At 37.2% G+C, this 18,036-nt stretch overlaps 1 protein-coding gene across 6 annotated transcripts in view; it reads right to left on the bottom strand.

Annotated features, from left to right (window-relative positions):
- The window catches only part of Cdh18 (cadherin 18), an 833,519-nt gene that overhangs the window by 237,809 nt on the left and 577,674 nt on the right, over nt 1-18,036 (bottom strand). For all 6 annotated transcript variants that reach the window (XM_045132913.1, XM_045132915.1, XM_012947493.2 and 3 more), the window contains one exon: nt 10,103-10,583. In XM_045132913.1, the coding sequence (XP_044988848.1) occupies nt 10,103-10,330 (228 nt within the window). In that variant the 5' untranslated portion in view covers nt 10,331-10,583. The remainder of the gene's footprint in view (nt 1-10,102; nt 10,584-18,036) is intronic.

The following is an 18,036-nucleotide window of genomic DNA, read 5'->3' as shown; positions in this document are numbered from 1 at the left end:
AATTGGCTGGTTTAATGGATGCTTAAATAGCTATGAGAGTGATTCCTGACAGAATTATCACTGAACTAGTGAATTGAATTGCCAAAATAACCCTCTCTCATATGCACAGGCATATTCCCTATTGAAAGCCCTAAGAGTGCAAACATTAAAAAGTTGAGTTGTTCTTTCTTCAAGAGGTAAGATGTTCATCTTCCTCTGACCCCAGCCATTACATCCCTGATTCTTGACAATTTGGAACATAGCAGTGGTCTTGGGACAGTGTGGAATTACATCTCCGGCCACATTGATTCTCCACCTGGAAGCCAAGAGATGTAGAGTATTCTCATACTTCATAATCATGTAAGCAAATGACTGTGATGTATCTATCTTTGTATAGACATTTATGCTCATATTTCATCTTCAGCAAACTTTTCCTACATATATTATTTGTTTGTCTTTATTCTGTTGGTTCTGTTTCCATGGAGATCTGACTAATTCAATTAGCATAATTTCATAAAGGGAATTCTGTGCAAGGTCTTTTAGAAATATACTTGTTGTATCAATGGCATCTGGCTCATAAGTTAATGATACACAGCAATATTATATTTTCAAGAAGCTATAAAATAGGTAAATAGAAATCTGAATGCAAAAATGCCCATACATTAATAAAAACTAATAATTTTAATGTCTCCAATACAATAAACCAGCAAGAGCTGAAATGTATTTTCTGCTTCAGTGGTGGAAAGCATCATTGAGACACCTATGAACAAAGGCATTTGTTAATACATTAGGTGCACAGAAGGGACGGCTTTTCTCAAAGTATTGTGTTATGTTTATAGTAGGCTTCAAATCTTAAGAGTGCAATGGTGAAACAATTTCAGTGTCCTCCAGTCAGGCTCTGAGTACCAAATGACTGTTGACATTATACTTTTACACCTACTAATGATTCTTCCCACATATTATGAAAGAAAACTCTGTCTGCTGTCCCTCACCATCCTTATAACTAACACTTGACTATTTTCTAAAAACAAACATAGCTTGACTAAATTAGCTATAAATCAAGTTGAAATTGAAGGCTGTTATTTTGGTAAATATATTTCCCCTTTTACTCAACTCATATTAAGAGTAACACAAACTAAAGTAGTCATCTTTTTTTAAGCATTTTACTAACTCCAGACATTTAGTGTAATTATTAAATTTATCCTCATTGATTATAGTCTGTTATGTGTTTTTTTCTTTTATTTTTTTGTTCATTTTTATTTATTTATTTTTGAGAGTGACAGAGAAAGAAGTAGAGAGAGGGGGGGGGAGAGAATGGGCACGCCAGGGCCTCCAGCCACTGCAAATGAACTCCAGACACATGCGCCCCCTTGTGCATCTGGCTAACGTGGGTCCTGGGGAATCGAGCCTTGAACCCGGGTCCTTAGGCTTCACAGGCAAGCGCTTAACCGCTAAGCCATCTCTCCAGCCCATGTTATGTGTTGTTTTAAGTGAGTTTGCCACTGTCACTACAACAACATAAGAAATAAGTATTTGATCATTTAGATATGGTGGCCATAAAAATCTGTCCTTGAATGTCCAATATGATTTACCATGAGAAATGTAATGTATCCAGTCAGGAGGAAATTAGGAGTATGCTTGCTTACTGAATTCTAGATTAAAATCTAAAAGAGAGATTCCACACTATTAAATTCATTATGGATTTTCTTGGTGTTACCATGAGGAAAATGAAAGGCTTAATGAAAGAAATTTAATACTGAGAGACTTAAATGGTAGACATAAATGACTAAAATGTGAGCCTCTGGGAAGAGCGAGAACAGCCCGTGTGTACAAGAGTCTTGTCGCTGTGCTAGTGCATGTGGAGAGTCTGAGAGTAAGGGTGTGGGGAGGGGCCACCCCGACAGCACTGCCTCCTTCTTGTACAGATCAGCACCACAGCTGTGCCTTTAGGGGAGAAGTCCCAGAGCACCTATGGCTCAAATAGAACCAATCACATAAGTAGGAGTACTGAACTGGGGTAGGAAATTCCCCATACGTTACAACAGTTCCAAGATCCTATAAGTTGAGAAGTGTCTCAATGATCCAAGCTTTATCCATTTTTGGGGAAAAAAAAAAAGTGTTAGTTGAAATGAACAAACCAAATTTTCTCATATAATCCAAGTTGAATGATCAATATTCAATGATAACCTGACCAGTTCTGTCTCATGTGTGATAACAATGAAAACAGGAAGGCATCAAACGTAGTAGACTGTACAAGTGTATACGCCATCATCCTCACCTGGTTTAAAGCATGCCTGATTGATGGTTAAAATGTTATTTCTGTGTTTATAAGGATACTTACAGAAGAGGTTAAATTTATGAAATAATATCTGGATATGGAAGCTCTATAATCAAGGACAGGGATTATGAACATCCAATAAATTTAGGGCTCAGTCAGGACGAAAAGGGGGAGGAGGAGTAAAGTTAATCGCTCTATTTGAACTGAGACATTCTTCTCCCACCCTAGGATGTTTGCTTGCTGTTGCTCAGGACTAAGGACTTGACATAGGATTGCCCACCAGTGAGGCCTGACTGGCTCAGTATTCAGTTTCCTTCCTTAGGGCTGACAGAAAATTGGAAGCCCCAGTATGTGGAAAAGGGAAGGTACCTGGTTATTTACAAACCAAAGCTCCCATGGGGATGGAAAGGGTATTTGAGCTGGAATTCCCTCTGAGGAAGGCTCTAGGATCTGATTTTGCACGGTTGCCCACTTCCCTCCCCATTGTGCTAACGGTGGATCTTGTTCCTCATCTTCTTAATGGTCCCTCTTGCCAAGGATCTTCCTTTCATCCACCCAAGTGTACCTTGTCCCTGGTCTGCTTGATGTAAGGACAGTTTCTCGATTGCCCTCTGTATTGAATTTCTGCTTTGTACCCTGGGAGTTTGGTTGTGAGCTCCATGTATGCAGCCTGTCGGTTAGCACATAGGATCAATCACCCAGGACAATGGCACTGAGGCTGTTGCTCTCTGTGCTATAGGCTGTAACCACTGTGGCTATCATGGCCAGGGCTAGAATGTGGCACAGTGGCTGCATCTTGGAGCTCATGGGCATGGCCATACTCATAACCTGAAGTCGTCCATGTGCCCATGGCTGGGAAATTCTGAGCAGGACACTGAGCTCCAGGTGCGGGCGAAGGCCAACCCCATCCGCCTTGCATTGAACTGTGCTTTACAATAGGGAGGCGATCACAGTGTGATGCTATGACCGCCAGTCAGCAGGGCACCCCTCTCAGACTCAGGCTGAATGACATGGTTCTCCTCCTGGTTCTTCAGCAGAGCAAACACTAACTTATAGGATTCATTGGCTTGCATAATCACATATGGAAACTCCCACTAACCAATTTCTCTCTCTCTCTCTCTCTCTCTCTCTCTCTCTCTCTCTCTCTCACACACACACACACACACCCCTCCTCTGAAGATAGTATGGATCATACTTTTACTGTAAATCTTGACTAAAATAAAACACCATTCCACATAATTTTAGTGACAAAAAAAAAGATGCCCTGTTAAGGTAAGAGGAAGATTTGGCATCTAGTTCAGATGAGAGGATGTAAATCTACTTGTTATTATCTTTTACCCTGAGCACAGTCATAAATACTGTTATTATAAAGTAAAAAAAAAAAAATAGAAAAGAAATGAATAAATTCCACAAGATAGCCAAAAGGAGGGGTTCTTACTGAAAACTATATGTCTGAAGCCCCAAGCTCCTGTACCCAACAAAAGAGACAACATTCCTAGAGGTTCCTGACCCCAAACCACATAACAGAAAGCTCTTAGTAGAAAGTCATTCCCTTGGTCAGCATCTCCTACAGACATCTGCAGTCAGGGAAAATTTGGGAAAGCACTAGTCAAAATAAACAAAAAAACAGAAGAGCATTCTGCTTCTTCATAGAAATTTGAATTTTCTGTTTCCCACTAAGAGCTACGGACACATGCAGAGTTTGCAGGAGCAAGCCAACACCAGCTAGTCTGCACCAGGAGCCCCTTGAGTTCGTGGTGTTAGAAGTCCACATTCCATCTAATGACTCCAGGGAAGCTGGGGCTCCTCATGAAGATATTTCTTCTATATGACTTTCCTGCAAGACACCTAGAGTATGATATGAAAAACAAACATTTTTGCCCCCTCAGGTAACTTTATCCTTCATGATAATTCACCCTGAGAAACTATGCAGATGAAAATAACGCCCCCATGTACTGAAGGAGTGCCGTCTCTTGCAGTGCAGAGAACACTGTGTTTTGGGCACTACGGACCAACGCAGTGTACAGAAACAGGCTGGGTGTTTCCATGCTAGACCTCAACTAATGACACACTGTTCATTCTATTCGGGAAGAAATCAACTCATGTGCAATTAATGGCTCTCCACAAGCCTTTGTTAGCCCACACCTGCTTTGCATGCTGCGTACTGACACTCCTATCCCTGAATCATACAGATATTTACTTAACTTTCTTGGTGCAAATAATTGATGTGTGATAACACATTAAGTGACTCTACTCTACGTAGATGTTTATAGAAGTAGTAATAAAATTGGAAACACTTCATGGTCAATTTAATTCAGGGGAACAGTAATAACAGAGTTCACAAAACAGAAATAACAATGGAAACCTTAGATTAAGAAAAAACACGCCTAAAATAAACTCATAATATAGTCATATGTGAGACAGAAATGTAATTTCAGAGAAAATAAATATGTCTCATAGCATTTCCATTCTGCTTACTGTTATTTTATTTTAATTAAAAATAGTTTATACTGTCTTGGCTACTATAAATGTGTTTAATACTTCTCATAATTTTGATATAATGGCAGAAAGAACTCATGCATACCAAGTAGCTAATGAACTGAACCAGCCATTACCAAGCTGACAAGGTGTTCCAAAACAGGTTTATGAATCATTACATTAGTTCATCTCCCTGATAGGTAAATTCCCTTGCTGCAATGTAAGTTTAAAAAGAAAGACAATAGTCTCTAGCCTGTATCTGTTTTCCTTAAAAATATGGTGATTTTTTTTTAGTACAATTTGGGGGTATAAGAAATTAAGTAATGAAATAAAAATCAAATATGTTAAACATTCCTGTTCAGGACAGGGAATATGTTATGCCATGTATTCTAATGCACATGTATGTTTGAATATACACATGACTATATCCTACAGACGCATGTGACTTTTGAGCACTAGATACCTCACCTCTATTTATCTTCTTCTCCATGATGCACAGAGGACAGACTGTCCAAACGAGCTTCATCACGACAAGGAACAGGCATTACACCTTAGTTCATTCATTAGTCTATCAATACCAACATATAAATGAATTCATAGCTATTCAATTTGTTAAAACATAAATGAGTACATATCTTTATGTGTATTTTACATATTCATCCTGAGAAGTAACAAGATCATAACTTCTCAGCTTAAAACTATCTTGACATATTAAGCTTAGGGAGATGAAATGTGAATATTCTGTGTATGTGGCTTTACAAATAGCTGAAGATATTAATTCTTGGCATGTAAATAAGAGTGTAAAAAGTTAAAATCAATTGCAAAAATCAAATATGTAAAACATAAACTTAAAAGATAACAGAAGCAATCATCATAGGAATTAGAGAATATAAAATGAGTATTAGCCAAAATTCTAAGACTTAAATAAACAGTAGAAAATAAAGTTGTAGCATTTTTTCTTTTTCTTTTCTATTTATTTATTTTATTTTATTTTTTTGAGATAGGGTCTCAGTCTAGCTCAGGCTGACCTGGAATTCACTATGGAGTCTCAGGGTGGCCTTTAACTCATGGCAATCCTCCTACCTCTGCCTCTTGAGCGCTGGGATTAAAGGTGTGTGGCACCATGCCTGGCCAAACTGTAGTATTTTTTTTTTAATGTAGGCAAAAATAAGCCCATTGTAAAGAAGCAAGTGAAATGTTATAATTAATTGGAAAAGTCCATAAAACCTGAAACCTAAAAGTGTCTCCATGTGCATGATGAAGCTCACATGACAAATATTATGATGGTGTAATAGTAAAGAGAGATCATTCAAGAATGTTTTGACCAAAACTTATTATGTTTAAAAATGTCATATATGATCAGCAAGATTAGAAAGTAAAATGATACTAGAAATTAATTAATAAATTTTTAAAAATCCATGAAAGTGTATGATTCTGAACATAGCCTGAAATGTAAAGTTCAGAAAATTACAAAAAAGGTATTTGACATGATAGTAAATTATTTTACAATCTATCCCTAAGAAGTATACCTTGGGGACTGAGGAAATAGCTTAGTTGTTAAGGTACTTTCCTGCAAAGCCAAAGTACCTAGGTTCAATTACCCAGAACCCACAAAAGAGGCACACACATCTGGAGTTCATGTGCAGAAGCTAGAGGCCCTGGCATGCCTATTCTCTCTCACTCTCTTTCTCTCTCTCCTTCTCTCCATGTAGACCAGCTGACAGAAAACTGGAATAAGCCATGCTGCATGTAGTTCAATGGGAGAGAAAAAAAATCACCAGTGAAGATACCCCAACAGTGAACACTGTAAACCTTAAATTTGGCCAGCCAGGCCAAACGAGCCAACTGGTGTAATAGTGGCACATCTATTTTAGGGGAAACCAACTGCCCTCTAATTTGACTGGAGGTGTGCTCCATCAGAGGGAACACATCCCTGACACTGAAAACCTATACAACAGGGGTAGTCATGAGGCCTAGAGGTGTAATGTCTGCTGCTGTCTGGCTAATAAAGTATATACTATGCTCCCCAAATTTCTCAATAAGCACTCCTATTAATGTTCATATGCATATATTAGTGCTACTCTCATTATTGGTTAGAAAACCTCTTTTCAGATGGCAGTGACCTTGGGATGACTCAGAAGTCACCATGGAGCTGAAAGTGACAAAGGAGTTCTCAGCACTGAAATATCTCTATCACACGTTCCATGGCTCAGTGTCCATTGAGGAAGAGGTGGGAGAAAGAATGTAAGAACCAAAGGGTGGGTAGGACTCCTTACAACATGCTCCTCCAGACACAAAATGGCCTGGATATCCATGACCTTACAGTGCCTAACACTACCTACACAAGACCATCATAATAGGAAGACAAGATCATGACATCAAAATAAAGAGAGATTGAGAGAAGGGGGGATATGATGGAGATGATTTCAAAGGGGAAAGTGGTGGGAGGGAGGGAATTATCATGTGATATTGTTTACAATTATGAAAGTTGTCAATAAAAAATGAATTAAGCTGGGTGTGGTGGCACATGCCTTTAATCTCAGCACTCAGGAGGCAGATGCAGTAAGATCACCATGAGTTCAAGACTTCATAGTGAATTCCAGGTCAGCCTGGGCTAGGGTGAGACTCTACCTTGAAAAACCAAAAAAAAGAAAAAAAAATAAAAAAGAAAAAAAAAAGATAATTTCTCCAGAGGGAGGGTTTCTCCTCTGAGTCAATCCTTCCTTTAAATGCCCTCCTAGATTCACACAGATATAGGTTTTAGTTCATTACCAATCCAATCAAGTTGACACCTAATTTCATTCTTCTACCTGTGAATATCTGGTTTAGCGAGCTCCATTTGTTGAGACCACCCTTTCTCCATGTTGCTTTAAGAACCTTTGCCTAAAGTCAAATGACTGCAACTGTGTAGGGTTAATGCTCCCTTCTTTACTGTAGTCCATTGATGTGCTTGTCGGCTTTTTTATTTTAAATTTCTAGAGTTACTTGTAAGAGATTATGTGGATTACATTAGTCTCTGTGCGTAGCAGTGCAGTATTAGCTTGACTAGGTTAATTAAATTAGGAAGATCCACCTTAACAGTGGGCAACCCAAACCCATAGTCTGGGATGCTGAACTGTAGAAGAAGTAGACTGCTGTATCAGCGACAACATCCATCCCCTCTCTGCTTCCTCACCTCACTGCACATGAGCATCTGACTCAACCTTCCGACACCATGCCTTCCTTGCCATGAGGGACTGCAACGGGGAAGTGTAAGTCCAAACGAAGCCTTCCGTGGTTGTTTAAACTTAACATTTTGTCCAGTGTTTGTCCTCGCAACTACCAGTTTACTAATACAACCATGTAAGAAGGGGGTCCTTGGGTTCTTGATGGAACTATATTTATTTTTCTGTGAATAAGAACCATACTTCAAAAGACATAGCCATGTGTTCGTCGAATGTGATGTAATGACATCCAAACAAAAGCAACTTCGGAGCTTATTAGTACTCATGCCCAGAGGGAAGTGTAGACGGAAGAGCAGCTGTGTCTGCAAGTGCAGTACTGACGATCTCTCAGATGTGCTTCAAACAGCACACTGATTGAGATGTCTGTCTTGCAATCATTCTTAACCATTATCACGAGCATCGGCAGGATGCAGAAGTCCATAGCTATCAGCATGGAACCCTAGAATAGAGGGCAGTTCATAAGAAGGACATCTCAGAGCCTACCTTCCAGATGTCCAGGGTATCCTAAGGAAAGGCATTTCACCCGAGAACTCACAGATGTTTGCCGCACATTTTCACATCCATACATTTCGTACATTTCCAACTTTGTGGCTTACTATGCTGCAGTCACTCAAGTCTGCCTTTTTCATTTGAAAGCACGCCTAGGTGCTAACGAAATGGATGAAGGTGGTTGTTTAAATAATTTATAGCTAGTGATACTAGACTTTTGCATAACATGATAAAATCCTTGGGGATAACTTTTATAGTTGTCCACTGGCCCAGTACACTGTATGTCATGTAATGGAAAGCACCTGCGTAGATCCTTCCGAAGTTGACATAGCACCATATATATTCATATATATATTCATATGTATATATGAATGATGTATTCCCTAGACACATTTTTTCTTCTTTGTTTCTTATGTTCAAAAGTAAAAGTATAAAGAAAGAGACTTTGAATTATCTCAAGACAGATAATTCTTTAGTAAGTCCACATATTACATTTTGATATTAAGATATTAGCCATCATCATTAGTTTGGTAGAACACCTGTAAGAGTAATGGCATCACTGCCGATGACTTTTTCTCGGTTTGATGCACATGATAAATAGGGAGAAATGTTTAGATCTTTTTCATGCTCAGTATTCTCACTGCTTGGCTCCTGTGTTTTATGGGAAATGCAGCTGCAGCCGCTCCCTGTTGGACATCCTTTGGAACAGATGGCTTGTGATCTTGCACAAGCCTACACACAAGGGAAGTACTATGGCTTGGATGAAGTACTTTTTTTTTTTTTCCAGTATAGCGATGAAATAAAAATAAACAGTCAGTCCGGGAGATGGGGGCTCTGAGCCTGTAGTCACAGTGTCCCTAATGCTATGCTGAGTCTTACTCCATTGGTACTAGGCAGAGTTATGGGCAGCTGCTGCCAGAGATCAGTAATTAATCAGAGGTACATTTCTCTCCTTCCCTTTCTGTTCTGGAGCTGACAGGGCACATGTTTCAGCTGCCCATGGACTGAACACAAGATGTCCTGAGGAGCTTAGTGTACCATTAAATTCCACTGCTGATATTTTCAAAGAGAAAAGGAATTTATTCTCCCACTACTTATAAGGCAGTAACTCCATTTTTGTGAGTTTATTAATATATGATACGTATTTTATCTATACTTAAATATATATGCAGTCCTGTGAATAAGAATTTTGGAGATAAAATCTATATTTTAAAAGCCACATTAAAAAATCTGTAACAATAGAAAGAAACATCAGGTATTGAGAGCATGTGATGATCAGTAACAAAATATTAAAAGAAATAGATAGCAATGTCCTAATAAGCAAAAATGCAAATTCTAATATGCATTTATGCTAATGAAGAGAAAGCCAATGGTGTGATCAAACTTCTCAGTGTGTAATACAGAAAACAGTATGTTGATAAAAGATGTTAAATTCAGTATGTATGGAAAAATGTTTAAATCCATGTAACCTGAGTCATATAATTCATTTCTTACATATTTTGAGTTCTCCCATCTAAGGAACAATTTTTATAGCTATACTCATTTTAGTTCAAGTTTCATTTCTCTTCAACTGAGATTCCAACTCCACCATCATTTCAACCCACAGTTACTCAGAACAGAGAAAACAAAATAAATCAAAGGGAAACAAACTTACTTTTCCAACGTATTGCGGATCTGGCCCCATATGTTCTTCTAAAACAAAGAACTGATTCCATACCCATCCCCTCTTGGGACGGTGGTGAACTTCGGTTTCACCTTCTGTGTGTTTGGTTTGATTTCTGGTCACCTTGATGGAGCTGTGGTGAGCAGTTCCGTAACACCTCTGCACAAAACAGAGACACACCAGGACTGGACAGATGCAAGATGTGCTCGTAATTTTCATTGTAAGATAGCTTTCCCGTTCACAGTTGTCCTTTTCTTTGTTGGGTTCAGGGGCTCAGGGGGCATTCAAGATAGAAACCACAGCATCTTTTGCAATGACAGTCCAGAGTAACTTGTTTAGCCTGTCCATGATTCAGCTGCCCATCAGGGAATGGTCAGACAATATTTACATCCTGAGATGCTTACAGAATCCCAGATGTAGTAGCCTGAGTCCACGTTTTCACAGGAGGAGAACACAAGTGATCATTTTCTTCCTAATGTAAAGAGAGAAATTATGTGTGTTACAAAATGTGATAAATTTTACTGTAGATACTGAACAGAGTTTATATTCTTTTTCAGTATGACGGATGCTGTGGAATCAGTTAGGAGGAGATATACCACTAGGCATGTGGGTAAGGATATTTTTTGATGAAGTTGAGGTGAGGACAAATTCTGTATGTGAATGGCACTATGCTCAAGGAAGGGTTCACCTCTTTCTAGTCCCTACTGTGGCGCAATGTGACCAGCCCAGTGACAATAGGTTTTACTTATTCAAAACCTAAGCCCAAACAAAACCTTTCTTTCTTCAGTTGCGTACCGTTTGGTATTTGGTCACAGAAAGAAAAAAGGGAACTAATGCAATAGTCAAAGAAAACATGCATGTTCATCCAGAAATACACATAAACATTTGGATTGTAAGGTATTTTACATGTACCTTCTTACCTTTAATATATATATATATATATATATATATATATATATATATATATATATATATAATTTTTTGAATGTAGCACAAATTTGATACATATTTTATACATTAATTATGATTGCATGTAACTCAATAACTTTCTAGAAAGTACTCCAACAATTATCCCAATACCATCTCAGCAATTAAATATGTACTTATAGTGTTTAATTGAGCAGAAAGAAAGAAGGGAATAGAAACAAGGAGGACCATGGAGAAAAATGTGCAGCTGAAAATCATTGCAAGTTTGGAGTAGAGGATGGAGAATCAAATACTAGTGAGAGGACTGCTGGGTGAACCATTGCAAGGAAGCACTTGGGTAGAGCTTTCTGACAATACTCTATGGTATACTTGTTAAATAGGCGAGGCAGATTTACATGCAACAGAATGACATCACTTAAGATACAATTTCTACTAAAAATAATGTTAACAGCTACATTAAGAACACTTAAAAAGAAGAGCAGCAGCTGAAATGGAAGGCAAAAATGCTTGTTTTCATTTTTCTGGGGTATGTGTGGCAAGTGCTTTTATGAGAGAGAGAGAGAGAGAGAGAGAGAGAGAGAGAGAGAGAGAAAAGGAGAATGGTGCACCAGGGCCTGCAGCCACTGCAATCGAACACCAGATGCATGTGCCCCCTTGTGTGTAGGGGCCACCTTGTGCATGTGCCACCTTTTGTTTCTAGCTGGTTGAGATCTGGGGAGCTGAACATGGGTCCTTAGGCTTCTCCAGCAAGCACCTTAACCACTAAACCATGACTCTAGCCCAAAATACTTTGTTTTAATATAAGAAATGGGAGTTAGATTTAGATTTTGTGTCAACTGTAAAATGAAGTAAAACTGGATCATATTTTCTAGAATGCAAATGGTAGGTCTTATGAGGGATAAGGCTTATTCTGAGATTTTTAGCATATTTAAAATTTTTGCAGAAAGAAGCTATATAATTAATATGAATTCTTATTAGATATGTGTTACAAAATAACTTTTACTCAAACATGACTTTTTCATCTGACAAGCATTATTTAGATTAACTGCTTTCTCATTTCATAAATTATATGTATGATGATTAATTCACACAACATGCAGGTATCAATAGATTGCAAAGAGATGGGCATGAATGTCCAAATAATTTTATGACAATAGAAACTAACTCCCAGAGTGTGACTTTTATATAAGGTTGAAAAATGGTATTTATATATGTGGGATAAAAATGTTATAAGGCTATGAAAAAGAAAACATTATTTTCTTTCTTCTTTCTCATAAATTCAGATTAACATAATGGCAGTTTACCACATGTAATACATTAGACTAGGATTAGAATTGAGTCATGTCCTAATGACCTAATATGTAATTCAAGTTTTAGAGTATTTTTTGAAAGCAAAGATATGTTTTCCCTGGTTTAATTTAAAATGATTCAAAACACACCCACACTCCCCCCACACATATTATGCCTCAGATATAAAAGAGAATAATACCAATCTATGCCCAAGAAAATACAGGCACTGGAAAGAGTCACAAACTATAGAAATTATTAATTTTAAAATTTGCAATATGAACTCCTGAGTGATTTCTTCCTGTCTCAATGTTTACATCTACTAAAGCTTTGAAGTGAATAAAATGCATGCAATATTCTTTCTAGTCTACTTAATAACAAATGTGGAATGATTTTTTTTTTTATTTGACAAGGATTTTAATTTTCAACTCAGGATTGCTTTTTATAAAAAGAGAGATTTATCTAGTAACTCTTCTTAGAAACCAAGCTGATGAATATATAGGAGGTGTTGTTATCTTTATGCTTTTACACCATTTGGTGTGATTTTCAAATTAAATTAACATCTTTGCCCTTTATTTAAAGTCATTTAACAAAGCATAATTCATGAGGAAGAGATGAAGGCAGCAGCTTTGGGAGAGCATTACAGAGATGTCGACAGAGTGTTTGCTCTGCCGGGCTGGTCTTCTCTGTCATCATCTACATAAAGAAGTACACTACCATCTACATATGCATCAGAAATTGCAATTATGAAAAGAGATTAACATGCCTAGGCAGAACTAGAGAGCAAATATAAACATGACTACTGTGCTTTTTGAACACATCTTCATCTTTTCTAAAACGAATGGACAAAACAACAATATAAGAATGTTCAACATTACTTCAAGACCTCTTTACTTGCACAACTTTACATACAAATAGTGATAAACACTTGGGGATGACTGCTTTAGTAGAAATATAGGATAAACTTTCATCATTTTGACTAAACAGCATGCACTCATCCTCATGCATTTACAAAATATTAAATAGCGTAAATTCTGATAGACAGGTCCCTAACTTGTCACTAAACACTGGAGACCAAACGATTTTCTTCTTCTATCCTTTAAATTATAACATGTATCAATGACTTGTGCATTTAAATTTAATGCCCCAAAGTCCTAGAGTCAATGATGGATGAATTCAGGGCAGGTGAGAAATTGTTAACTGAAGTGGCTATGGTATAAGAGTCCAGATAAAGAAGTTGAAGAGATGGCATAGCAGTTAGCTTACCCGCTTGCTAAGACTAACAGTGTTCAATCCCCCAGTACCCATGTAAATCCAGATGCACAAAGTGGCATGCATCTGGAGTTTGTTTGCAGCAACTGGAGGACCTAGCCTACTCATTCCCTCTCTCTTTCTCTCATTCTCTCTCTAACCCTCTCCCTCTGACCTTGTATTTCTTCTCTCTACCTCTGTCTGCTTGCCAATAAATAACAATTACCACTACCTTTTAGTATGTATTTCTGTATATCATTAGTAGGAATTTATCTGACCTTATATAAAACAGTCCTAGCTCAAATAGAAACATCAAATAAGATTACCTACAGTGAAAATAGTTTCTTGGAATGCCTTCTATTGCAATGTATGATGGTACATGTGTGAAAACAATTAGATGTCAATGGGAGCATAATAATCAGGAATAGACAGTTTTTTTACCCAGTTAGTTAATTACCTGCCAGATCCATCAAGTCTTAGGCTGTGGTTAAATTTATGTGCCGATATATGATAGATGATGATGATATATATATATATATATATATATATATATATATATATATATATATAGAGAGAGAGAGAGAGAGAGAGAGAGAGAGAGGACAGATAGTTGATAGAGATAGGTAGAAATAGAGATATATGGCAAATGTCAAAAGCATGAGAACATACTGAAAATGTCAGAGTGAAACAATATAAAACAGTGGGAATCAGACTTGAAATGATGTGTGCAATCATGCTCTGAGGCTCAGCCTGTGCAATGGCAAGGCTACGATAATGAAAATGATGCATAACGAGAAGAGGCAAGCCTAACTCTAACCTTGACACATTCTTTAAAATTTGTGAAACCATCAGGCAGATTAAATATGACAAAATTATATCTGACTATTAAGGTTCACAATGCAACAAAAGGTTCAAATTCTAAATGAAAGTTCAATATATTTGCCTTAACTACAATGAATCATTCTATCTCATTTATCATACAGTACACTATGCATGTGCAAGCTTATATTCAGGATTCTCACCCACTTACCTCTTATCAAAAAGCCTAAAACTGTTCTGTGGACTCATTACTACAGGCATATATCTCTAGAGTTATGGTTGCCAGCAATTTTGAGTTTGATGACTAATATTATCTGCATAATTCTCTTGATTCATGTCTAGTTCTTATTCAATTTATAATAATATGGATATATATATTTTAATTTTGTTATTCAACACCCTCTTTAAAATATTTTCTCTATAATTGTGTAAAGATTTTGATATCTTAGTATGAAAATTTGTGAGCTGAAGTTCACATCTCTATTGGTCAGTTGACTTAAATAGACTTTTTCTTATAGACACAATGCTAATATTTCCATAGCACATGGAATTGTGGAAATCCTTGAAGAAATTCAACGTCTTAGATGGGTGTGGTGGTGCATGCCTTTAATCCCAGCATTCAGAAGGCAGAGGTAAGAGAATTGCCTTGAATTCAAGGCCATCCTGAGACTACCTAGTAAATTCCAGGTCACCCTGGACTACATTTAAGCCCTATCTCCAAACAACAAATCAAAGCAAACAACAACAACAAAATCAATCTTTTGTTTCTCACAAACATGTCCACTGCCAGTATATATACTGGGCCATTCTTACTTGTAAGGTTGCAGTAGGGATAAAATAGTAATCTTACCAAACATGGTTGTGCACACATACACACACACACACAAACAATCCTGGTATTTGAGGCACTGAGGCAGCACTATATGCTTGAAGCCAGCATGAGCTACATAGTGAGATCCCAAACAAGCTAAGTATAAACAAAGACCATATATCCAAGTCAATAGCAAAACAATATAAATTTTAACAATAAATTTCAAACCTTTTTCTTAAAAATCTAGATAATTAAAGCTCAATGTTACTGATTTGTAGAACCTCTAAGATGCTATCGCCTTGATCTACTTCTTTCTTACTATTGAGAAACTCTGCTCCATTATTTTTTATGTTCATAATTTACTTTTTACTTGGTATCAGAGATACGTGCAAGTCTCTGTTCATATCTGATGTATTTTCTGTCATCTACCTATATTATACTTATGTCTGTTTTATATAATAATCAGTAAAGTATTTATTAAGTGACAGAACACGTAAATGGAAGATGAAACATGAATCCATCATGTCTGCCACAAGAATGTTGTTTTTTTTCACCTTGAATTTATAATATTGAATTATAAAATGTTGATACATATGAGGATATTTGGAAGATATTTATTCTTTGTTAAAATACCCTGACTGATTTTACCTGTCTTTTTGATTAACCTGTTACAATTAAATTTTAAAAGTACCAGATAATATAACTTCTCTTCATCAATAAAATCATGATTATAATGTTGATTTATGCATTGAGAAAATCTAAGGAAACTTTTAAAATATTAAGTACAATGATCACCATTATTCTGATTTGCAAAAACATGTTTCCCTAATCCCAGGACTCAACTCATTGAGAAAGAATGATAGAAGGACAGAATTAAAAAAGAAGGAAAAAGAAAGAAAGAAAGAAAGAAAGAAAGAAAGAAAGGAAGGAAGGAAGGAAGGAAGGAAGGAAGGAAGGAAGGAAGGAAGGAAGGAAGGAAGGAAGGGGAAGGAAGGGAAGAGAGAGAGAGAGAAAAAAAAGCAGAAGGAAAAAGGAAGAAGAAAAGAAAGGCACAGAACAAAGAATATTATTGCAACACTTGTCCATGTAATCTCAGAAGAGTAATATAGAATTATTTCAAGTTTCCGTGCGAATGACTTGAATCTTCAGAATGACCACTGAACAATATTCACTTTGGAGAAAAAGTAAAGAAAATCATGGTTTCAAATTGTGTTTTTTCCTGTCTTTAATATTTTCATGATTATTATATTTAGTATATGTCAAATTTTTGAATATTTTTAAATTATTCATCTCTTCTAAAATATTTCTATGTATAATTTTTTACTGCTTTGTTTTTTACATGTTTCTAAATTTCAATTTGTTATTCTGATAAAATATCACAACTATGAATTAACTTATGTGGCATTCTTATACAAACCTGTTGAAATATGATATTAAAGCCACTGTTTAGTAGTTTTTGTTCCCTGCTGTTACCATCGTACTCTTGTCAATTGAAATCAGAGATATGGGGCTGGAGAGGTGGCTTAGCAGTTAAGTGCTTGCCCGTGAAGCCTAAGGACCCCGGTTCAAGGCTCTATTCCCCAGGACCCACATTAGCCAGATGCACAAGGGGGTGCATGCATCTGGAATTCGTTTGCAGTGGCTGCAGGCCCTGGCACTCCCATTCTCTCTCTCTCTCTCTCTGCCTCTTTTCTCTCTCTCTGTCACTCTCAAATAAGTAAATAATAATAAACAACAAAAAATTATAAAAAGAAGTCAGAGATATGACTCATCACATGCCTTATTCCATCACTTGACAATATTTGAGCCCAAAACCCAGTTCATCATTATATGCCACTCGCCTAATGTCCTAGGACAGAATAGACGGCACACAGCAACACAGTGTTCCGAGGTTGTGGGGTTCTCAGTGTTCATTAATAACATTATACCAAAAAACGGCATTGCTCACAGTTTCCTAAGAAACAATTTGTCAGTTTTCCCAAAACTACACTTGGATGTCTTAACATGACCACCACAATCTTCTGGAAAATTCTTATCTCATAAAACCTATAATCTATAAGAATAATGATTACAATATTTTAAGCACAGGATGAATTTTCATATGCTATTTCATTTCATTTTTTGCTCATTTTAATATGACTCTCAAAACTTGAGCTCCTGAAAATTTTACTTATCCTTCATGCATCTGTACCTTTTTCCTTTTGTCATTAATTATAACCCTCATCACCTTCGAGGAGTTAGAGACCTCTCTCTCTCTCCTTAATATGATTGGCTATTTTATTTTATTTACAAAGGGGGGCAGAGAGAGAGAGAGAGAGAGAGAGAGAGAGAGAGAGAGGGAGAGGGAGAGGGAGAGAGAGGGAGAGGGAGAGAGAGGGAGAGGGAGAGGGAGAGGGAGAGAGAGGGAGAGAGAGGGAGAGAGAGGGAGAGAGAGGGAGAGAGAGGGAGAGAGAGGGAGAGAGAGGGAGAGAGAGGGAGAGAGAGGGAGAGGGAGAGGGAGACAGGGAGAGATTGAGAGTGGGTGCACCACAGCCTTCAGCCACCATAAGCAAAATCCAGATATATGTGCCACCTTGGGCATCTGACTTACCCTGGGTTCTAGATAATCAAACCTGGGTCCATTGGCTTCACAGTCAAGTACCTTGATTGCTAAGCTATCTCTCAAGCCCAGAAACTTCTATGTGTCAATAATACATTGTAAATGGCATTTTATTTTCTTATGTAACTGTATCATATTTTCCTAAAACAGACTCATTGTGAGTTGGTCCCTCGAGAGAATCCAAACTGTGTGCAAGACAGCAAAGACCATAGCTAACATAACCACCAGGAA

This window comes from Jaculus jaculus, chromosome 13 (genome assembly GCF_020740685.1).
Source record: "Jaculus jaculus isolate mJacJac1 chromosome 13, mJacJac1.mat.Y.cur, whole genome shotgun sequence".
NCBI classification, from domain to species: Eukaryota; Metazoa; Chordata; class Mammalia; order Rodentia; family Dipodidae; genus Jaculus; species Jaculus jaculus.
This window is presented reverse-complemented; position numbering and strand designations above follow the sequence as displayed.